Source organism: Phoca vitulina, unplaced genomic scaffold (assembly GCF_004348235.1).
Source record: "Phoca vitulina isolate PV1807 unplaced genomic scaffold, GSC_HSeal_1.0 scaffold10, whole genome shotgun sequence".
Taxonomy (NCBI): domain Eukaryota; kingdom Metazoa; phylum Chordata; class Mammalia; order Carnivora; family Phocidae; genus Phoca; species Phoca vitulina.
In genome coordinates, this window is record NW_022589713.1 from 1,351,576 (window position 1) to 1,370,242 (window position 18,667).

An 18,667-nucleotide genomic window follows, 5' to 3' on the forward strand; every position below is an offset into this window, starting at 1 on the left:
CATGAATTGAAAGAACAAATATTGTTAAACTGTCCATACTATCCAAAGCAATCTACAGATTTAATGCAGTCCCTATCAAAATACCAACAACATTCTTCACAGAACTAGAAAACAAACAATCCTAAAATTTGTATGGAACCACAGTCAACCCTAAAGAGCCAAAGGAATCTTGAGGGGAAAAAAAGAAGAAAAAAAAAAAAGCTGGAGTTATCACAATCCCTGATTTCAAGATACACGACAAAACTATAGTAATTAAAACAGTATGGTACTAGCACAAAAAAAGATATATAGGTAAATGGAACAGAATAGAGCCCAGAAATAAACCCATGATTATATGGTTTCGTCTATGACAAAGGAGGCAAGAATATACAATGGGGAAAAGCAGTCTTTCCAACATGGTGTTGGGAAAACCAGACAGCTACATGCAAAAAAATGAAACTGGACCACCTTCTTACCTATCCACAAAAATAAAATGTACTGAAGACCTAAATGTGAGGGGCGCCTGGGTGGCTCAGTCGTTAAGCGTCGGCCTTCGGCTCAGGTTGTCCTGGGACCGAGCCCCGCATTGGGCTCCCTGCTCTGCCGGGAAGCCTGCTTTCCCCCTCCGGCTCCCCTTACTTGTGTTCCCTCTCTCGCTGTGTCTCTTTCTGTCAAATAAATAAAATCTTAAAAAAAAAAAAGACCTAAATGTGAGACCTGAAACCATAAAACTCCTAGAAAACATAGGCAATAATCAGACATCAGCCTTAGCAATAGTTTTCTAAATATGTCTCCTGAGGGAAGGGAAACAAAAGCAAAAATAGACTTTTGGGACTACACCAAAATAAAAAGCTTTTGCACTGTGAAGGAAACCATCAACAAAAGGGTAAACTACTGAATGAGAGAAGGTATTTGCAAATAATGTATTTGATAAGAGGTAATATTCAAAATCTATAAAGAACTTCTACAACCCAACACCAAAACACACACACACACAATCCAATTAATAAATGGGCGGAGGACTCAGATAAGTTTTCTAAAAAAGATGACATCCAGATGGCCAACAGACAAATGAAAAGATGCTCAACTTATCATCAAAGAAATGCAAATCAAAACCACATTAAGATATCACCTCATACCTGTCAGAATGGCTAGAATCAAAAAGACAAGAAATAAGTGTTGGCAAGGATGTAGAGAAAAGGAAACCCTCATGCACTACTGGTGGGAATGAAAACGAGTGTAGTCACTGTGGAAAACAGTATGCAGTTTCCTCAAAAAATTAAAAATGATAATACTATATATATGTATATATATATGTATGTGTACACACACACACACACACACACACACACACACTAGAATATTACTCAGCCATAAAAAAGAATGAGATCTTCAGTGAATCATGGAACACTACATCAAAAACTAAAGATGTAATGTATGGTGATTAACATAATAATAAAAAAATAAAATAAAATAAAAAAGAATGAGATCTTGCCATTTGCAACACCTAGAAGGTGAAATAAGTCAGTCAAAGACAAATATATGATTTCACTTGTATGTGGAATCTAAAAAACAAAACAAATGAGTAAACATAAAAAGCACAAATAGACCCATAAATACAGAGAACAAATTGAGGGTTGCCAGAGGGGAAGGGGTTGAGGGATGGGCAAAATGGGTGACAAAGAGTGGGAGTGGGAGTCTTCCAGTTTTGGAATGAATATTTCATGGGGATGAAAGGTATAGCATAGGGAATATAGTCAACAGTATTGTGAGTGTTGTACAGTGACAGATGATAGCTACATTTGTGGTGAGCTTAGCATAACATATAAATTTGTTATAAATCTGTCTAATCATTATGTTGTATGAACTAATGTAACATTGTAAAAAAACACACACAGGGGCACCTGAGTGGCGCCACTCAGTTGGCTGAGGGTCTGCCTTTGGCTCAGGTCATGATCCCAGGGTCCTGGGACTGAGCCCCACATCAGACTCCCTGCTCGGCAGGAAGCCTGCTTCTCCCTCTCCCACTCCCCCTGCTTGTGTTCCCTCTCTCGCTGTGTCTCTCTCTGGCTCCTGGGTGGCTCAGTTGGTTAAGGGACCAACTCTTGTTTTTGCTCAGGTCATGATCTCAGAGTCATGAGATCAAGCCCCAGGTTGGGCTCCGCAGTGGGTGTGGAGCCTGCCTGGGATTCTCTCTTTCCCTCTGCGCCTTCCCCAACTCTGTTAAAAATAAATAAATAAAATAAAATACAGACACAAACACAGTATGAAGTTTCTATAATTAGAAGTGTGGTACTACTGCATATATGAAAAGCAGGCCAGTAGAATATGCACAGTCAAGAGAAAGACCCAAGTAGTAATGGAATTTAGTGTATCAATAAAGGGGGACATCATAAATCACTGGGGCAAAGATGGACTTTTTAAATAATCAGTGATGTGATAAACAACCAACTGAAAAAGGAAAACAATAATCCATACCTCATATCATTGACAAGAATAAATCCACATATATGAAAGACACATATGTAAAAAAAATGAAATAAACAGGTATGCTAAAAAGATACATCAATGAATTCCTCTATCTCGGTGTAAGGAAAGAATTTCTCTATATTCTGAATGTAAGGAATGTAAGGAAAGATGTATTGAGTGATAAATTTGACCACATAAAAAAACTTGTGCATAGCCAAAAAATAGCATGAACAAAGACAAAAGACAACTGAAAAACTAAGAGAAAATATTTGCCATTTGTATTACAGCTAAAGGGTTAATCTACCTCGTAAGTAACTCTTAAAAATTAAAGAAAAAAAATACCAAAAACCCAAAAGACGTGAAGTGAAAATTCACACACAAAAACGATAGAAAAATGGCCCCCAAACATATAAAAAGATGTTCAACCTCACTTATGATAAAAAGAAATGAAAACCAAAACTACATTACAAAACCATTTTTCATCTATCAGATTTGCAAACATCTAAATAGGACAACACATTCTATTGATGAGGCTGTGAGGAAAACAGGATGCTCATACAGTACTGATAGGAATTTGGCAATTTCTAACAAAACTACAAATTTATTTACCTTTTCATATAGCAATCCTATTTCTAGGAGTTTACCCTGAAAAGATACCTCCAACAATACAAAAAACACTCATGTACAAGGTTATCCATGGCAGCTTTTTAGTAACTACAGAGTATAGGAAGTATCCTTAATGTCCATAGCTAGGAGAAAGGCTAAACTAATTAGGATACAGGCACACAATGATAAACTAAGCAGCCATTAAAAAAAAAAATGAGAATGATTACTATTAATGGACATGGAATGCTTTCCAAGATATATTAGTAAACAAAAAGAGCAAAGTACAAAAGAATATCTACAGTATGCCATGGATATAATACTGCTTTGTTTAAAAACAAACAGAGGAAAACTAAAACACAAATAGCATTAGTTACCTATGGAGTGCTTAGGAATAAGATAAAAGGAGAAAGGTGAGTGCTATTTCTCTGGTATACCTTTTTAGTATAGTGCTGTCTGTTGGAACCATATTAATGTTTCACCTACTAAAATAAAGGGAGGAGGGGTGCCTGGCTGGCTCAGTCAGGACAGCGTGCAACTCTTGGTCTCAGGATGGTGAGTTCGAGCCCCATGTTGGGTACAGAGATTAATAAAAATAAATAAATAAACTTAAAAAAATTAAAAATAAAAAATAAAGGGGGGGACAAATAAAAGTTTTAAATTTAGGGGGATAAAAAAAGTTAAGATGAAATATAAACAAAAACAAACAAACCTAACTCTTCGAAGAAACTAACCATAATGAAGTGAGGAAGAGAACTACATACCCCCACAATAAAGATAAAAAGCATAAAAGATATTGACTCTAGGGGCTCCTGGGTGGTGCAGTCAGTTAAACATCCAACTCTTGGTTTGGCGCAGGGCCGCCGGGGGCTCCATGCTCAGCAGGGAGTCTGCTTGAGATTCTCTCTCTCCTTCTCCCTCTGCCCTTCAGGCTTGTGGGAGCACATGCTTTTGCTCTTTCTCTCTATATAAAAATAAATACATAAATCTTAAAAAAAAAATTACTGACTCTTGTTTGTGTTTGTTTTTTTACAGGGGTATATATCAGCAATTCTGAAACTACTTTCTGTGTACTCTAGAATGAAGAAATAAGTAAATATACTGTGGATAACAGGAGCAGATTCCTCACTGTCGCAAAAGGAAGTGATACATATCACAACTTGAATACTCTGAGAACATAAAAATTATATTAAAATTATATTAAAAAACTGTAATCACCTAATTATAACTTATCCCTGGAAACTGCAGCAAACTTCACACATTTCACTTCCCTCCTGCCACCTCCCAGAACATGCTTTATCTTTCAATTATTTTTTACATATGTAACAAATTTTCTGGAAGTTTTGACTTACCACGACTGAAATCACTCATTTCTATTAAAAAGCAGAGATCATTAACAACACACCTTCAGATTTAGAATCATATAGTACTTTTTTCTTTGAAAAACTCACTACTTTCATCTTCTCTGTTTATATAGCCTTGGGGCGCCTGGGTGGCTCAGTTGTTAAGCATCTGCCTTCGGCTCAGGTCATGATCCCAGCGTCCTGGGATTGAGCCCCACATCAGGCTCCCTGCTCCTCGGGCTCCCTGCTCTGCGGGAAGCCTGCCTTTCTCCCTCTTCCACTCCCCCTGCTTGTGCCCTCACTCGCTGTGTCTCTCTCTGTCAAATAAATAAATAAAATCATAAATAAAATCATAAATAAATAAATAAATAAATAAATAAATGCAAGCCTTGGTTAAAACTCAAGGAATGAGTTGTTCAATTTTCTTGTTACACCAAGATTAAACTCATTTAGTTCAAGCATTTTGAAGAATAAATTCCTAAAATATATTTTCCAAAACAATGTATGTATAGGACATGAATAATGTATTTTCTCAAAATTTAAGACTTTTCAGTGACTCCAGATTAGTTATTGTAGTTAAATGCCAAAGTGTTGAATCAAGAGGTTGATTAGAAGTTGCTGTGTTGAATAAACCTCTGAACTTGTTTTCTAATATACAAAATAAAGGTACTCCTGTACATGACACCTTGACAGAGTTACAAAACTCAAATTACTAAATGCATATGTGCTAGATAGTTTGTGGTTGACTAGACATCACTGCTACTCTTTTTAAGGTCTTCCTTGCATTGCAAAGGAAAAGAAATTAACATTCCCCTTTGGAGACAGTTGTAAGTAGATAACTGGGCAGAAAAACAGCTTCCAGGTGAGTATCTTGAGAATCACCCACTTCGGTGCTACAGACTGAAAGAGTAGTTAAAACTTCCGGTGACTTCTGGGCGCCTGGGTGGCTCAGTTGGTTAAGCGACTGCCTTCGGCTCAGGTCATGATCCTGGAGTCCCGGGATCGAGTCCCGCATCGGGCTCCCTGCTCGGCAGGGAGTCTGCTTCTCCCTCTGACCCTCCCCCATCTCATGCTCTCTCTCTGTCTCATTCTCTCTCTCAAATAAATAAATAAAATCTTTAAAAAAAAAAAAAAAAAAAAAAAAACTTCCGGTGACTTCTGAGCAAACAACCAGCTGCCATGCTTCAAGTTAAAATAATCAGTGACAGCTTCCCTAATTCCCTGAGCCCTTCCAATGGTTACAAAAGTTCCCTCTGTTAAGACCCTGATGCTTGGAATGAAACTATAAATGACTGATACATGTGAAAATATATGGGAGTATATGTGAAAATACTTTATAAACTAAAAAAGACCATAAAAAGCATGAATTATTATTTTTGTTCCCACTGATGGAAACTTCAATTGAAGTTATTTTCTGGTAATCAGCCTCTTTTTAGACAAATCAATACATCCAAAATAAAGCTTTCCTTCTACAAATCAATAAAACAATAAAACATTTTCTTGCTACAAAACCAAGTGCTCTACCTAACTTCATTTCCCCAATTAAACATTCACTCAAATCAAGGCATGTTCACGGCATTTTGCTAGGTAATAAGAGGATCCCCCTGCAAGAATTTACAATATGTGAGAATAACAAAACATAGTATTCAAAATATAACTGTTAAAAATCAGGAACCACATGTGATGGGGGGGTCAAAAAAGGAGGGATTAAATCTGACTTGGGAGTGAAAAATCAAAAAAGGACTGAGAAAGAATTAAAAGTTAAATAGAACTAAACTTTAAAGAATAGAAAGGCTTCACAAAGTATAGATACCGCAAGAAAGGGGAAGAAAAAGCATGCTCAAATAAACAAAGCTAGCAACTTGGGGACCTGAATGGAAAAAAAAAGGCATGTAACACCAGAGTGGCTTAGCCATGGAGTATGACAAACGACAGGAGGCTGAGGCCAAATAACACAAGGCCAGAAAGCTAAACATTTGAACTTTACTGCTATTATCCAACTTCAGATTCACACAATGATTTATAAAATTTTGTGCCCTAAATAACAAAACCAGGCTGCTAACATACCCCCACAAGTAGAGCCTAATAGTAGTATGAAGAACTAAGCAGAGAAAAGAAACTGATCTGCCTAAAATGCTTTTCATCCTAACATTCTTCTGCTCAAAAACCTTCAATAATTTCTGAATGCCTCTTTTTATCAAGTCCATCAATACCATAGTCCCCATCCTATTCAACCAAATTTTCTACCATTGCCCAAATGTACAATTGACTCCAGATAGGCTATTTTCTTTATTATTGACCGTTGAGCACAGCAAAAAAAACACAGGTGGAGTATTAGTCTGTGTATTAGTCTGCTCTGGCTGCAATAACAAAATACTGCAGACTGGACAGCTAAAACAACAGAAATGTATTTCTCATGGTTCTGGAGGCTGTAAGTCCAAAATGAAGATGCCAGCTGATTTGATTCCTGGTAAGGGCTGCCCTCCTGGCTGAAAAGATGGTAAATATCCACCCTTTCACTGTGTCTTCACATGGCCTTTCCTTTGACTGCATACTCATATAGAGAGAAAGTCTCTCTCTTCCTCTTCTTATAAGGCCACCAGCCCTAGAGGATTAAAGCTCCACCCTATGACCTCATTTAACCTTAACCTTAAATACCTCCAATAATGACCCTATCTTCAAATATTGTTACATTGGGGGTTGGGACTTCAACATACGAATTTATGGGGGACACAAACTCATTCCATAACACACTGAGGCAAGATCTTGCAAGGTTTTACAGCTTCTTTGCTTACATTCTTCAACAATTACCTCCATCATGTGAAAAAGCCCAGTCTGGCCTAATGGAGGATGAGAAGCCAATGAGGATGAGTGACCCCAGATGAGACTAGCAAAAGAACTGCCAGCTGAACTCAGTCAAAATCATAAAATCATGAGAACTTAAGTGATTGTTGCTTTAGATCACTAAGTTTGGAAACAGTCTGTTACAAAGCAATAAATATCCGAGATGGCATACCTTCTTGTTCTGCTTTTTGACCTAGATCTCTGAACTCTATAGGATTTCCCTCGACCCCTTGAACGACTTCGACTTCGTTTTCTTCTAGAGCCATAAGAAGAGCTACTGCTTGATCGATGCCTGCGTCTGAAATAAAATATAATCAAGTGTCATTGCTATAAAAAAAATTTTTACGGGCGTCTGGGTGGCTCAGTCGGTTATGTGTCTGCCTTCGGCTCGGGTCATGATCTCGGGGTCCTGGGATCAAGCCCCACATCAGGCTCCCTGCTCAGCTGGGAATCCGCTTCTCCCTCTGCCCCTCACCCTGCTCGTGTTCTGTTTCACTCTCTCTCAAATAAATAAAATCTTTAAAAAAAAATTTTTTTACAGCCATTAAAGAGAAATCATCTAGATTCTAAAGAATCATCTCATTTTTACTATTTTTAAATCCTTCCTAGAAGCAAATAGAGATAAAATGTTACTCCTGTTGAGAAGTCAGATGACTGATTCCTAATTTAGTGACTGGATCAGCTACTAATTAAGACATTATGGGTGCTCAGTAGTATACAATCCTTCCAAATATTATCAGATAATATGTTATGAGAACTATACCAGTTTACACCTACAAAGAATAGACAAAGGAAGAAGACACTAGACCCATGGATTGGGCCTGGCAAAAAGGAAAACCTTTGTGGGAGGGAGGGGTTGTACCAAATGGGTGAAGGGGAAAGGGAGATACAGGCCTCCAGTCATGAAATGAGTAAAATGTAGGAACAAAAAGCAGAGCATAAGGAATACAGTCAATGATACTGTAATGGCAATGTAATGGGACAGATGGGAGCTATACTTGTGAACATAGCATAATATATAAATTTGTCAAATTGCTAAATTGTAAACCTGAAACTAACATAACACACCCAAATGAAAAAGTAAAAATTAAAAAAAAAAAAACAAAAAAAACCTTTAGGTTGGGACTTAACCCTCATAAATATATAACTACTAAAAGAAAAATGTTTTACCCAGAAAAATTAAAAGTACAAAAACATATGAACTCCAAAGAATGTTACTCTCATTACTATATAAGTGAAAATTATGAAAATCACCTTCTATCATATGAATGAGAGCGAGGCTGAAGATCTCTGGACCAAGATCTTGACTTTGACCTTGATTTCCTTCCACCTTTCTTTCGGCTATATGTTCTACTATCTGAAGAACTACTTGAAGATGACCGTCTACGGTGTTTCTTTTTTCTCTTGCTTCTGCTTTCTTCTTCGGTATCTGATGACCGGCGTCCCATTTCTCTAAGTTCAAATTCAAAGAAAATTAGTTCTAGCACAATGGCACAATGGATGAAATTTAACATAATTTTTGCAGAACTCTGTAAAAATTTAAAAGGTCAACTTTAAATGTACTTGGCTTATTAGTCATTTTTTTTTTTTTTTTAGATTTTTTTTTTTTATTTATTTATTTGAGAGAGAGAGAATGAGAGACAGAGAGCATGAGAGGGAAGAGGGTCAGAGGGAGAAGCAGACCCCCTGCTGAGCAGGGAGCCCGATGCGGGACTCGATCCCGGGACTCCAGGATCATGACCTGAGCCGAAGGCAGTTGCTTAACCAACTGAGCCACTCAGGCGCCCCTGTACTTGGCTTATTGACAAGACATGAGAAATTGCTGTAGTATAGTTTTCTAGGATTATCAATTAACTGTTTTTATAATTTATGAACAGTTTAAATTTGTCCATAATTTTTCCAAATATCTCTCAAAAGAGTTAATCCTGAGAACACCTCATAATAATTTTCTTGTAAGTTGCACTTATCATTAATTATATAATACTTGGTTTAGGGATCAACCACTAATCCTTCATTTCCACATTCCTTAAATATAAAAAGTATTTTACTACCTTTTAGAATTATATTTTTCTAACTAAAAATTCTAAATTTTTAAATGGATAAAACCTCATTAGTCATCAACAAAGTGCAAACTGAAACAATGCACTATCACCATTTCACTGGTGAAATCTGAGGGAGGGAGGAAATGTTCACTACAGTACTAAAGTTGGGAGCACCTGGGTGGCTCAGTCAGTAAAGCGACTCATCTGCCTTCGGCTCAGATCATGATCCCAGGGTCCTGGGATTGAGCCCTGCATCAGGCTCCCTGCTCGGCAGGGAGTCTGCTTCTCCCTTTCCCGCTCCCCCTGCTTGTGCTCTCTCTCTCCGTCAAATAAATAAATAAAATCTTTAAAAAAATAATAATAAAGTACTAAAGTTGAAGTCAGTCAATTCTGCACACTGCTAGTTCATAAAAATGAGTCATAAAAATGTTGATTTTTTTTGACAAAGCAATCCTACTTCTAAGAATATATCTGCAAAGTTTTTCTTAAAAGGAAACTATATTCATGAAACTATTCATTATAACATTATTAAAACCATATCCACAGAGACTACAATTTACGAAAATATGCACCTATGAGGGGCACCTGGGTGGCTCAGTAGGTTAAGTGTCTAACTCTTGATTTCAGCTCAGGTCACAATCTCAGGGTTGTGAGATCAAGCCCCGTGTCAGGCTCTGTGCTAGGGGTGGAGCCTGCTTAAGATGCTCTCTGTCCCTCTCCCCCTGTCCCTCCCCCCCAATATATATATGTATACATATATGTGTATATGTATGTGTGTACATATGAGTAACAGCAAAATTGAAAATGATTGATAATTTTTTTTAAATATTTTATTTATTTAATTGAGAGTGAGTGAGAACGCAAGTGGAGGGGAGGGGCAGAGGGAGAGGAAGAGGGAGAAGCAGACACTCCACTGAGCAGGGAGCCTGACATGGGGCTGGATTCTAGGACCCTGGCATCATGACCCAAGCCGAAGGCAGACTCTTAACCGACTGAGCCACCAACTCTCAACCAACTACCCCCAAAATAACTGATAATATTGAAGAGATGAAACTGGGTAATTTTTTTATTTTACATGATTTTCTATATGACTGTGGCAACGTTTGTATATTTATTATACAAAAGGAAAAAACATACATAAAAATAACTTAAGATTTTTATACCTAAGAATTAACTTATTTGATAAGCAGCTTACTTGTCTCACTTCAAAGTTAGCCTTCAGAGTCTCATACGCAATCTCACTTATTTTACCAAAGTAGTTATTAGCTATCTTTCAATGTCACATAAAAGCAAGATCCATCTTATGTAATGGTTAACATAAACAGTTAATGGATCAGATAAATAAAAATCTCATGCTTCCCTTTAATTTTTTTATTATGTTATGTTAATCACCATACATCATTAGTTTTTGATGTAGTGTTCCATGATTCATTGTTTGCATATGACACCCAGTGCTCCATTCAATACGTGCCCTCTTTAATACCCATCACCAGGCTAACCCATCCCCCCACCCCCCTCCCCTCTGGAACCCTCAGTTTGTTTCTCAGAGTCCATAGTCTCTCATGGTTCGTCTCCCCCTTTAATATTTATTCAAAATAAGTTAATATCATTGCTTTAAACAAAGCAATGTGTTCAACTACAGCTTTGTTTTCAGAATTGTCAGAGGAGCCATCCCCTCCCTGACTCTAATACAATACCACTTGAAAATTGCTGTCAGGATTAAATTCAAAATTCTAAGCTATTTACCTAGAACCAGAATTAGACTTTAAATATAGTTCTGAACCTCCAAGATGTTCACAGTTCTAACATTTTACAGTTAACAAAATATTGGAAAGACATGGTTTTGAAACTTTCAGTAAGTCACTAGTGTATCTAAGCCAGTTTCCTCACTGAAAAATGAAATGCACTAGTTAAAAGATCATGATGACCCCTTCCAGCTTCAAAATACTATGATTATGAAATTATACATATATAGACAATATAAATGTACATATATACATATTTAAATATTCACACATATATATGATATATAACATCTGTGTATATGTATATTTCCATTAAAGAATGTGTACATAATTGAGTTATAACAATCACCTAAGTTTTCCTATTTCCTGGCTTTTCCTTCCTTTCTTGTTTTCATCTTTAGACAGTTATGAATTTTCTTAACCAACAAATAACCATTTAAGATGAGTTTTTATTATAATCTTATTATCTGGTTAAAAAATACTAAAATGAGAGTGAAAGTATAAAAAAGTATAAATTCACAAGAATTAAGAGACTAAAAGAGAAAACAACAGGAACAGTAGACAAGATATGTCAATAAATTTTTAGCAAATGAAAACCAGATGGCGGATTTGGAGCTAAGAAAGTTGAATATCACACAACTGCAGAGAATTCCAACAAGTGAAAAGCCAATTCACACAGCAAAAATCAGAAAGGCTCAGGAATTTGAGACACCAGATACCATAGCAGGCACAACAGGTCATGAGACTAAAACACAGAGAACGAGTTGAAAATCTGTAAAAGAAGTAATCGCCCAAGCCCCCTTCCCCACCCAAACTAGACAAGTGACTACTCCTCCCTAATCCCAGCAGGAAAGGTGGGGTTTTTTAGGAAAATAACGAAACAATGAAGCACAGGTCCAGGGGCACATAAAAGAGGGCAGAAAGATGCTAAACTGCTAAACTAAAAGTTAAAGGAAAGTGAAGGTCTTCAATCTAATGGTAAATACTGCAGCACTCCATGAGCTTGGATCCAAGAATTCTGGCAGAGGATTCTTTGGAAACCTGAACAGTAGTTGAAAAAAGGTATATAAATATTTGAAGGTCCCCCCCCAAAAAAAAGGCCAGGCCCTTATCCAATCACCCTATAACCATGCCCACCAGTTACCAAACCCAAACCTTAAACACAGTAAACTTTTCTCTGTAAGCTTTTTAAACTTTTTAGCGATTATACAACAAAAGATAACTAGTCACGTGATGAAAGCCTTTATCATAAGAGACAGAAACCAAAAAAGAAAGAAAAAAAGCAACTTGTAGTAAACAAGGAACATGCGGAAAAAAATTACTGTTACTATCCTCAGAAACCCGAGAAGATGATCCAGCAAACAAGAACAGGAGGAACACCCAAAGAACAGGAAAGCTTTAAATTTAAACAAATGATAATTTGTAATAAAAAATACAATGGGGTTAGAAGATAAGGTCAAAGGACTCACAGAAAGTAGAAAGAAAAAGATAAAAAACAGGAGGTAAAAGAGGATCAATCCAGAAAGTGCAATATCCAATCGATATGCATTCCATAAAAAAAGAACACAGAAAGAGATAAAGAAAAATACCCAAAGAACAATTCAAAAGAATTTCTAGAACTGAAAGATATTAATTGCTTTAAATCCCCGGGACAATGAATTAATAAAAGATATACACCAGGAGCACCTGGGTGGCTTAGTCAGTTAAGTGGCCAGCTTTTGGTTTCAGCTCAGGATCTCAGGGTCTCAGGGTCCTGGGACTGAGGTCCCCTCCCCACCTAAAGTTCCATACTCAGTGGGGAGTTTGAGGATTCTCTCTCTCCCTCTGCCCTTCCTCCAGCTCACATGCGAGCTCTCTAAAATAAATAAATCTTAAAAAAAAAAAAAATAGACATATAGCACACATATCTCCAAAAAATTCAGACATCCATATATAAATCCTAGAAACTTCTTAAGAGAAGAAAATGGGGTAATCACAAAAGGCTTCTCAACAGCAACAAAAAAATGGGGTAATCACAAAAGGCCTCTCAACAGCAACACAGAAAACAAAAAGAGACTTGCCTTCACATATCTAAGTGAAAATGACTTTCAACCTCTCGATATCCAGCCCAATCACTGATCTAATAAGAGATCAGAATAAAGACACGTTCGGGGCACCTGGGTGGCTCAGTCGTTAAGCGTCTGCCTTTGGCTCAGGTCATGATCCCAGAATCCTGGGATGGAGCAGAGCCCTGCATCGGGCTCCCTGCTCGGCGGGAAGCCTGCTTCTCCCTCTCCCACTCCCCCTGCTTGTGTTCCCTCTCTCGCTATCTCTCTCTCTGTCAAATAAACAAAATCTTTAAAAAAAAAAAAAAAAAGAATAAAGACACGTTCAAATATGCAGTCTCAAAATTATACCTTGCACTCACCGTTTCTTAGGAAGCTAGTAGAGGATGTGCTCCACCAAAAGGAGAGAGTAAACCAACAAAGATGATCCAGATTCAGAAAATCTAATACTAGAGATAGGTATAAAGTCTCAGGATGATAGCAGACCTAGGTATAAGAAATACATCAGGCAACAAGAGACAAAAATCCTTGCCCTCTAGCTTATCCTAGAAGTGTAACAGAAATTCTCAAAATGGGGTCCGTAGACCCCTGAGGGTCCTTCTAAAACCCTTTCAGGCAATCTAAGAGGTCAAAACTATTTTCACTCTAACACTGAAACATGATTTACCTTTTTCACTGTGTTGACTTTTGTACTGATGATGTAAATAAAAGCAATAGTAGGCAAAACAGCTGGTGCCTTAACAGGAATCAAGGCAAGGGCACCAAACTTCACTAGTATCATTATATTCTTCACGGCAACACACAGTTTAAAAGAAATTTTTTTAAGCCAGTTTCACTTAAGAATGTCCTTGATAAAACAGTAAAAATCATTAATTTCATTAAATTTCAACCCTTGAGCACACATCTTTTTAATATCCTGTGTGATGAAATGGGAACTACACTTACCTGCTACTGTTATACTAAAAAATGGTTATTTTGAGAAAAAGTGTTTATACAAATGAAATTCAAATTGAACTAGCTTTTATCATGAAACACTACTTTTAAAGAACTAACTATGACTATTCAGACTTGGGTATTAGGCAGACATTTGACCAAAAATGAATGAAGAGAGTCTTTCATTTCAAGGAAAACTGACATTATTTGTTGCCAATGATAAAATTTGAGCTCTCAAGCAAAAGTGAGAATTTAGGATAACTTGTATCCACCACCATGAGAGTGGCTTCCCAGTCAGCACTTGAAGATTTCTCTGTTGAGATCAGTGGTGATATTAAGAGATGTGAATTTTTTTTAATTACATAATAAAGACTGTCAAAATTTAGAAGGTATACATAACTCAGTGAACCACTGTTCTCCCATAGGCCAATTCAGGATCTCACAGAATCATGCATGGGTAAAAAAAAATCCACTCACAGTGCAAGACAAACCTACATATTTTAATGTGATAGACTATGAAGTCATCGACATGGTTTCAAATACCAGATTACAACCAACTTTTAAGAAACTACTACTTGAGGCGCGCCTGGGTGGCTCAGTCAGTTAAGCGTCTGCCTTTGTTCGGCTCAGGTCATGATCCCAGGGTCCTGGGATTGAGTCCCGCATCAGGCCTGCTTCTCCCTCTGCCTCTCTCTCTCTGTCTCTCATGAATAAATAATAAAATCTTAAAAAAAAATAAAAAAAAGAAACTACTACTTGTCAAGTTTTGGTGTAGTATCAAAGAAGTAATTATGTGCAAAGGCTATTAAAATACTTTTTTCCAATACCATATCTTTGTGAATCCAGATTTTCTTTATATATTTCAATCAAAATAACTCATCACGATGGATTGCACACAGGAGGAGATATAAGAATCCAATTGTCTTCTATTAAGCCAGACATTAGAGAGTTGCAAAAGTGGAAAATAATGCCACTTTTCTCACTAAGTTTGTTTTGGAAAATGTAGTTATTTTTCATATCAAATGTGTTATTTATGTTACCATGGAATGGGCTTATTATTATTTTTAAGTTGATTAATAAATATCAAAATTTGCTCATTTAATTACTAGTAAGGCAATATTTATAGATATAGCCCACGTAGATAAAAGTTCTTGGGGTCCACAATAATTTTAATTTAAGAGTGTAAAGGAATCCTAAAACTAGAAAGTTTGAGAACCACTGCTCTAAGGTATCTACAGTTATTTCCACTCTCCTTTCTTGCCAAGCTTATTAAGTCCCTATATAAAGCATAAAGAAGTAGAAAGAAAAGGACACAGATCTTATTATGTATCTTGTTGAATGGAAAAAAAAGAGAATAGGAGGTGGGTATAAATTTTCCTTTGTTTTAATTTCAAACAACATAATTCACCCATAATAGAAGAATGATTATATTTAACCCAGAGAAGTTAATGGTAGATACAAAACCCTTCCTTAGAGACACTAAGTAAAAAAAAAGTTTAAAATCCATGTCACCAAACTATATTTTCAAGTAATATATTTACACTTCAGAAAAATTACTCTGAAGTATAATCAATCTCAAGAGACTGCAAAAGCCCACTACATTTCTTTATTATAGTTAACTCCAAATATTTATTCAGAAAACTGAACAAGAGCAAATGAGAGGTAGATCCAAAAATTGTCTTTTCGGGGTGCCTGGCTGGCTCAGTCATTAAGCATCTGCCTTCAGCTCAGGTCATGACCCCAGGGTCCTGGGATGGAGGCCTGCAACAGGCTCCCTGCTCAGCAGGAAGCCTGCTTCTCCCTCCCCCACTCCCCCTGCTTGTGTTCCCTCTCTCGCTGTGTCCCTGTCAAATAAATAAATTTTAAAAAATCAAAAATTGTCTTCTCTATCAATGACAGGTACTGAATTCCTACTCACCCCCCTCAATATATATTCACTTCTGGATTTCCATAATATCATTGGCATATAATTGAATATACTTCTCATTCAAGTCATGTCGTCAATTTTTATTACACACTACTAGTAAGAAAGAACTCCTTATACTTAACTCCACTGTTAAGGTACAGTACATGGAAAGACATTTCTGATAAGGGCAATAATGAACTAAGCAGAGATTTTTAGGAGCCCCACAAGCTAACAATTTTTCAATCTACCTGTAAACAGAAAATGCAACTACAGGTACAGAACTCCTAAAGCTCTTGGTTTTCTGTCCTCACTCTGTCTTCTAGTACTCCCTGATTACAGTCTCATGGTTGCAAACCTCACCCAAATACTCCCGCTACAAAACTGAAACCAGGACAGGTAACGACTACAGCAGAACATCCATTTACAAAAACATCTCATTGTAAAGTTTAAGTGACTGACTGAAGACATGAAGCCAAGATGTGGTCATTCAAAAGAAAGCTCAAAGGCATACACAAGTAGTTCCTCTGTCTAATTATTAATAAAGGTACAAGAAGCAGTTAGCCATTTTCAGAAAACAGGCAGTTAGAGAGAACAAAGATTCCTAGAGAACATGACAGTTTATAATTATTTCTCCACTATTCATTCATTAGTATATCAAACTATACTTTTTTTATCTTGGACACATGGCTTAAAAAAAAAAGAACAGTCATGTCAATGGGAAATCCACCTCAAAGAGGTAAAGTAAAAGTGGGGTTAATACCATTTTAGCATAGGAAGAAATCCACAAATAAGTACAAAACCATGCAAAAGCAGAAAAAGATCTGTGGTAAAATTCTAATTTAAGATAACACAGCAAAATTCAAAAGAGATATAGAATTCTCAAAAACACTCCTCCTATCATAACTAAAAATTTGTAGACTAGCATCTCTTTTTTTAAAAAGCATTCAGTCGTAAGAATTTCTCCCCAACGGTTTGAAAATGAAAGCAGAAAATATATCTATACATCTACTGTAACAAAATCATTACAGAAGTTTTCCAACTCATAACACAACTCTTTGCTAAGACTGGTGGAATCGGTAAGGCCAATTAATAGGTACCAGCTGCCTTTATTTTTTTTTTTTTTCTATTTCAAACATTTTTAGCTCTCTTACTGAAGAACATAACAGTAGTAAAGTGTTATCACTTAGCAGGAAATCTCCTTTGCTTGTAAAGAAAGTGAATATTTATAGACCTAAGGCTAGAAGGGATACACAGTTTCCCCACAAGGTTGCACCTGTCATATCTGTTCAAATCCTTAAACCTGAGAATTCTGCATATCCCCTTCACTTAGAGCTTTTAGGTCTAAGTTCAAAGATGACAGCTGGACTACTTTTTTGTAACGCAAAAGATATTTGATTTATGTAAATACCCAGTACCTAGTTAGTTGAAACTCTAATAGGTTGGTGCTAATTCTGAAAATGCAATAACAACAAAAAATTTAGGTTTCCAGTGTACATTTAAATATATATAACCTGAGATAGAAATTATGTTAAGGTTGACCTAAAATCATGAGTCAGCAACATAGTGCTATAAATAGTGCATTATAACCTCTCACCAAAGTAAACAGAGTTTAAGGGTAGCCATGTGCTCTTAAGGTAGCCCATAAGGGTAGTAATATGAGCACAAGGCCACAAATTGTGAAGTCAAGGAAATGCGGAACGTTTAGTGCGAGTATATTTATATGTTAAGGAAGTTAGAAAGTCTATCTCACCCAGCACCACCTATCTCTCAGCAAGAGTGCTAGCCAGGAAGGGAGATAGGGAGTGAAAGAGGTGGATCTCAAGTACCAACAGCAGAGTGAGTGGAGTAGAGTGCACCAGGTTGCAGCCTCCCTCTTGCTCCATCCTACCTATAGCTGGTGACGAAGCACCAACCACGTACTGCAAGATGAGCACAGAAACTCAAAAGCAGTGATGGAGGACCAGGCACTGGGGATGCGGATGGAGGTGTGGGTTGGGTAGGGGATGAAGAGCTGGTTAACTCTCCCTCACCACCACCAGACAGAAGGCCTAACTTGAGGCCTGCGACCGCGAACTACTCTACAGCTACCCACCACCCAAAGGCCCCAGCTCGAACTTCAGGGGTCAGAAAGCGCCAGGTGCGGGGCGCATGCGTACTGCGCCGCTCCGCACGCCTCGCGGCCACCACCCACCACCCCCACCACCCCCACCACCCCCACTCCAAGCCGCCTTCCCGGCGGACTGCGCCAGGCCCCGCGCCGCCTCTCGCCGGCGCCGGGCCTCGGAACCTTGCGCCCGCAGGCGCCGCCTCCCGGACTCCAGATGCCGGCATCACCTGGGTCTCGGCCTTCGGCCTCACGCTTCCCGTGGACTTGCAAGCGCCACAGACCAAGAAACGTTCCTTCAAATCTGGGCGCCGCTGCCGTCCTCCGAACTTGCTTCAGTTTAAGCTCACCGCCTTCCTGGTTTCAGCGCCAGGCAGCGCCAGCCGAGCTTCCGAGTGCATCGATAGAGGCTGCCAGGAGTTAGAGGAGTGCCGAGGGAGTAGATTGTCACGCCGCCAATTTTTTTGTTTGGTGTTGGGTTTGCGTGCTTGCTTATTTGATTTTCTTGTTGCCAAAAAGCAATAAAGGTGGAGACTGAAAAGTGTTATTGCCTTGGTAATCGTCGCTATCGTCTTAGATAATCAGTAAAGAAATCTGCATCGTAGGAAGTTATGTTTAAGACACCACACGTAGCGAAATTGGTTATCTCACTCT

At 37.8% G+C, this 18,667-nt stretch overlaps 1 protein-coding gene across 1 annotated transcript in view; it reads right to left on the bottom strand.

Annotated features, from left to right (window-relative positions):
• RSRC1 (arginine and serine rich coiled-coil 1) overlaps nucleotides 1-18,395 on the bottom strand; it is a 406,135-nt gene extending 387,740 nt beyond the window's left edge. The window contains exons 1-3 of the mRNA XM_032408362.1: nucleotides 18,244-18,395; nucleotides 8,493-8,688; nucleotides 7,411-7,536 (exon numbers count right to left, since the gene is read on the bottom strand). Coding sequence (XP_032264253.1) covers nucleotides 7,411-7,536; nucleotides 8,493-8,686 — 320 coding nt within the window. The 5' untranslated portion in view covers nucleotides 8,687-8,688; nucleotides 18,244-18,395. The remainder of the gene's footprint in view (nucleotides 1-7,410; nucleotides 7,537-8,492; nucleotides 8,689-18,243) is intronic.
• Nucleotides 18,396-18,667: the final 272 nt, after the last annotated feature.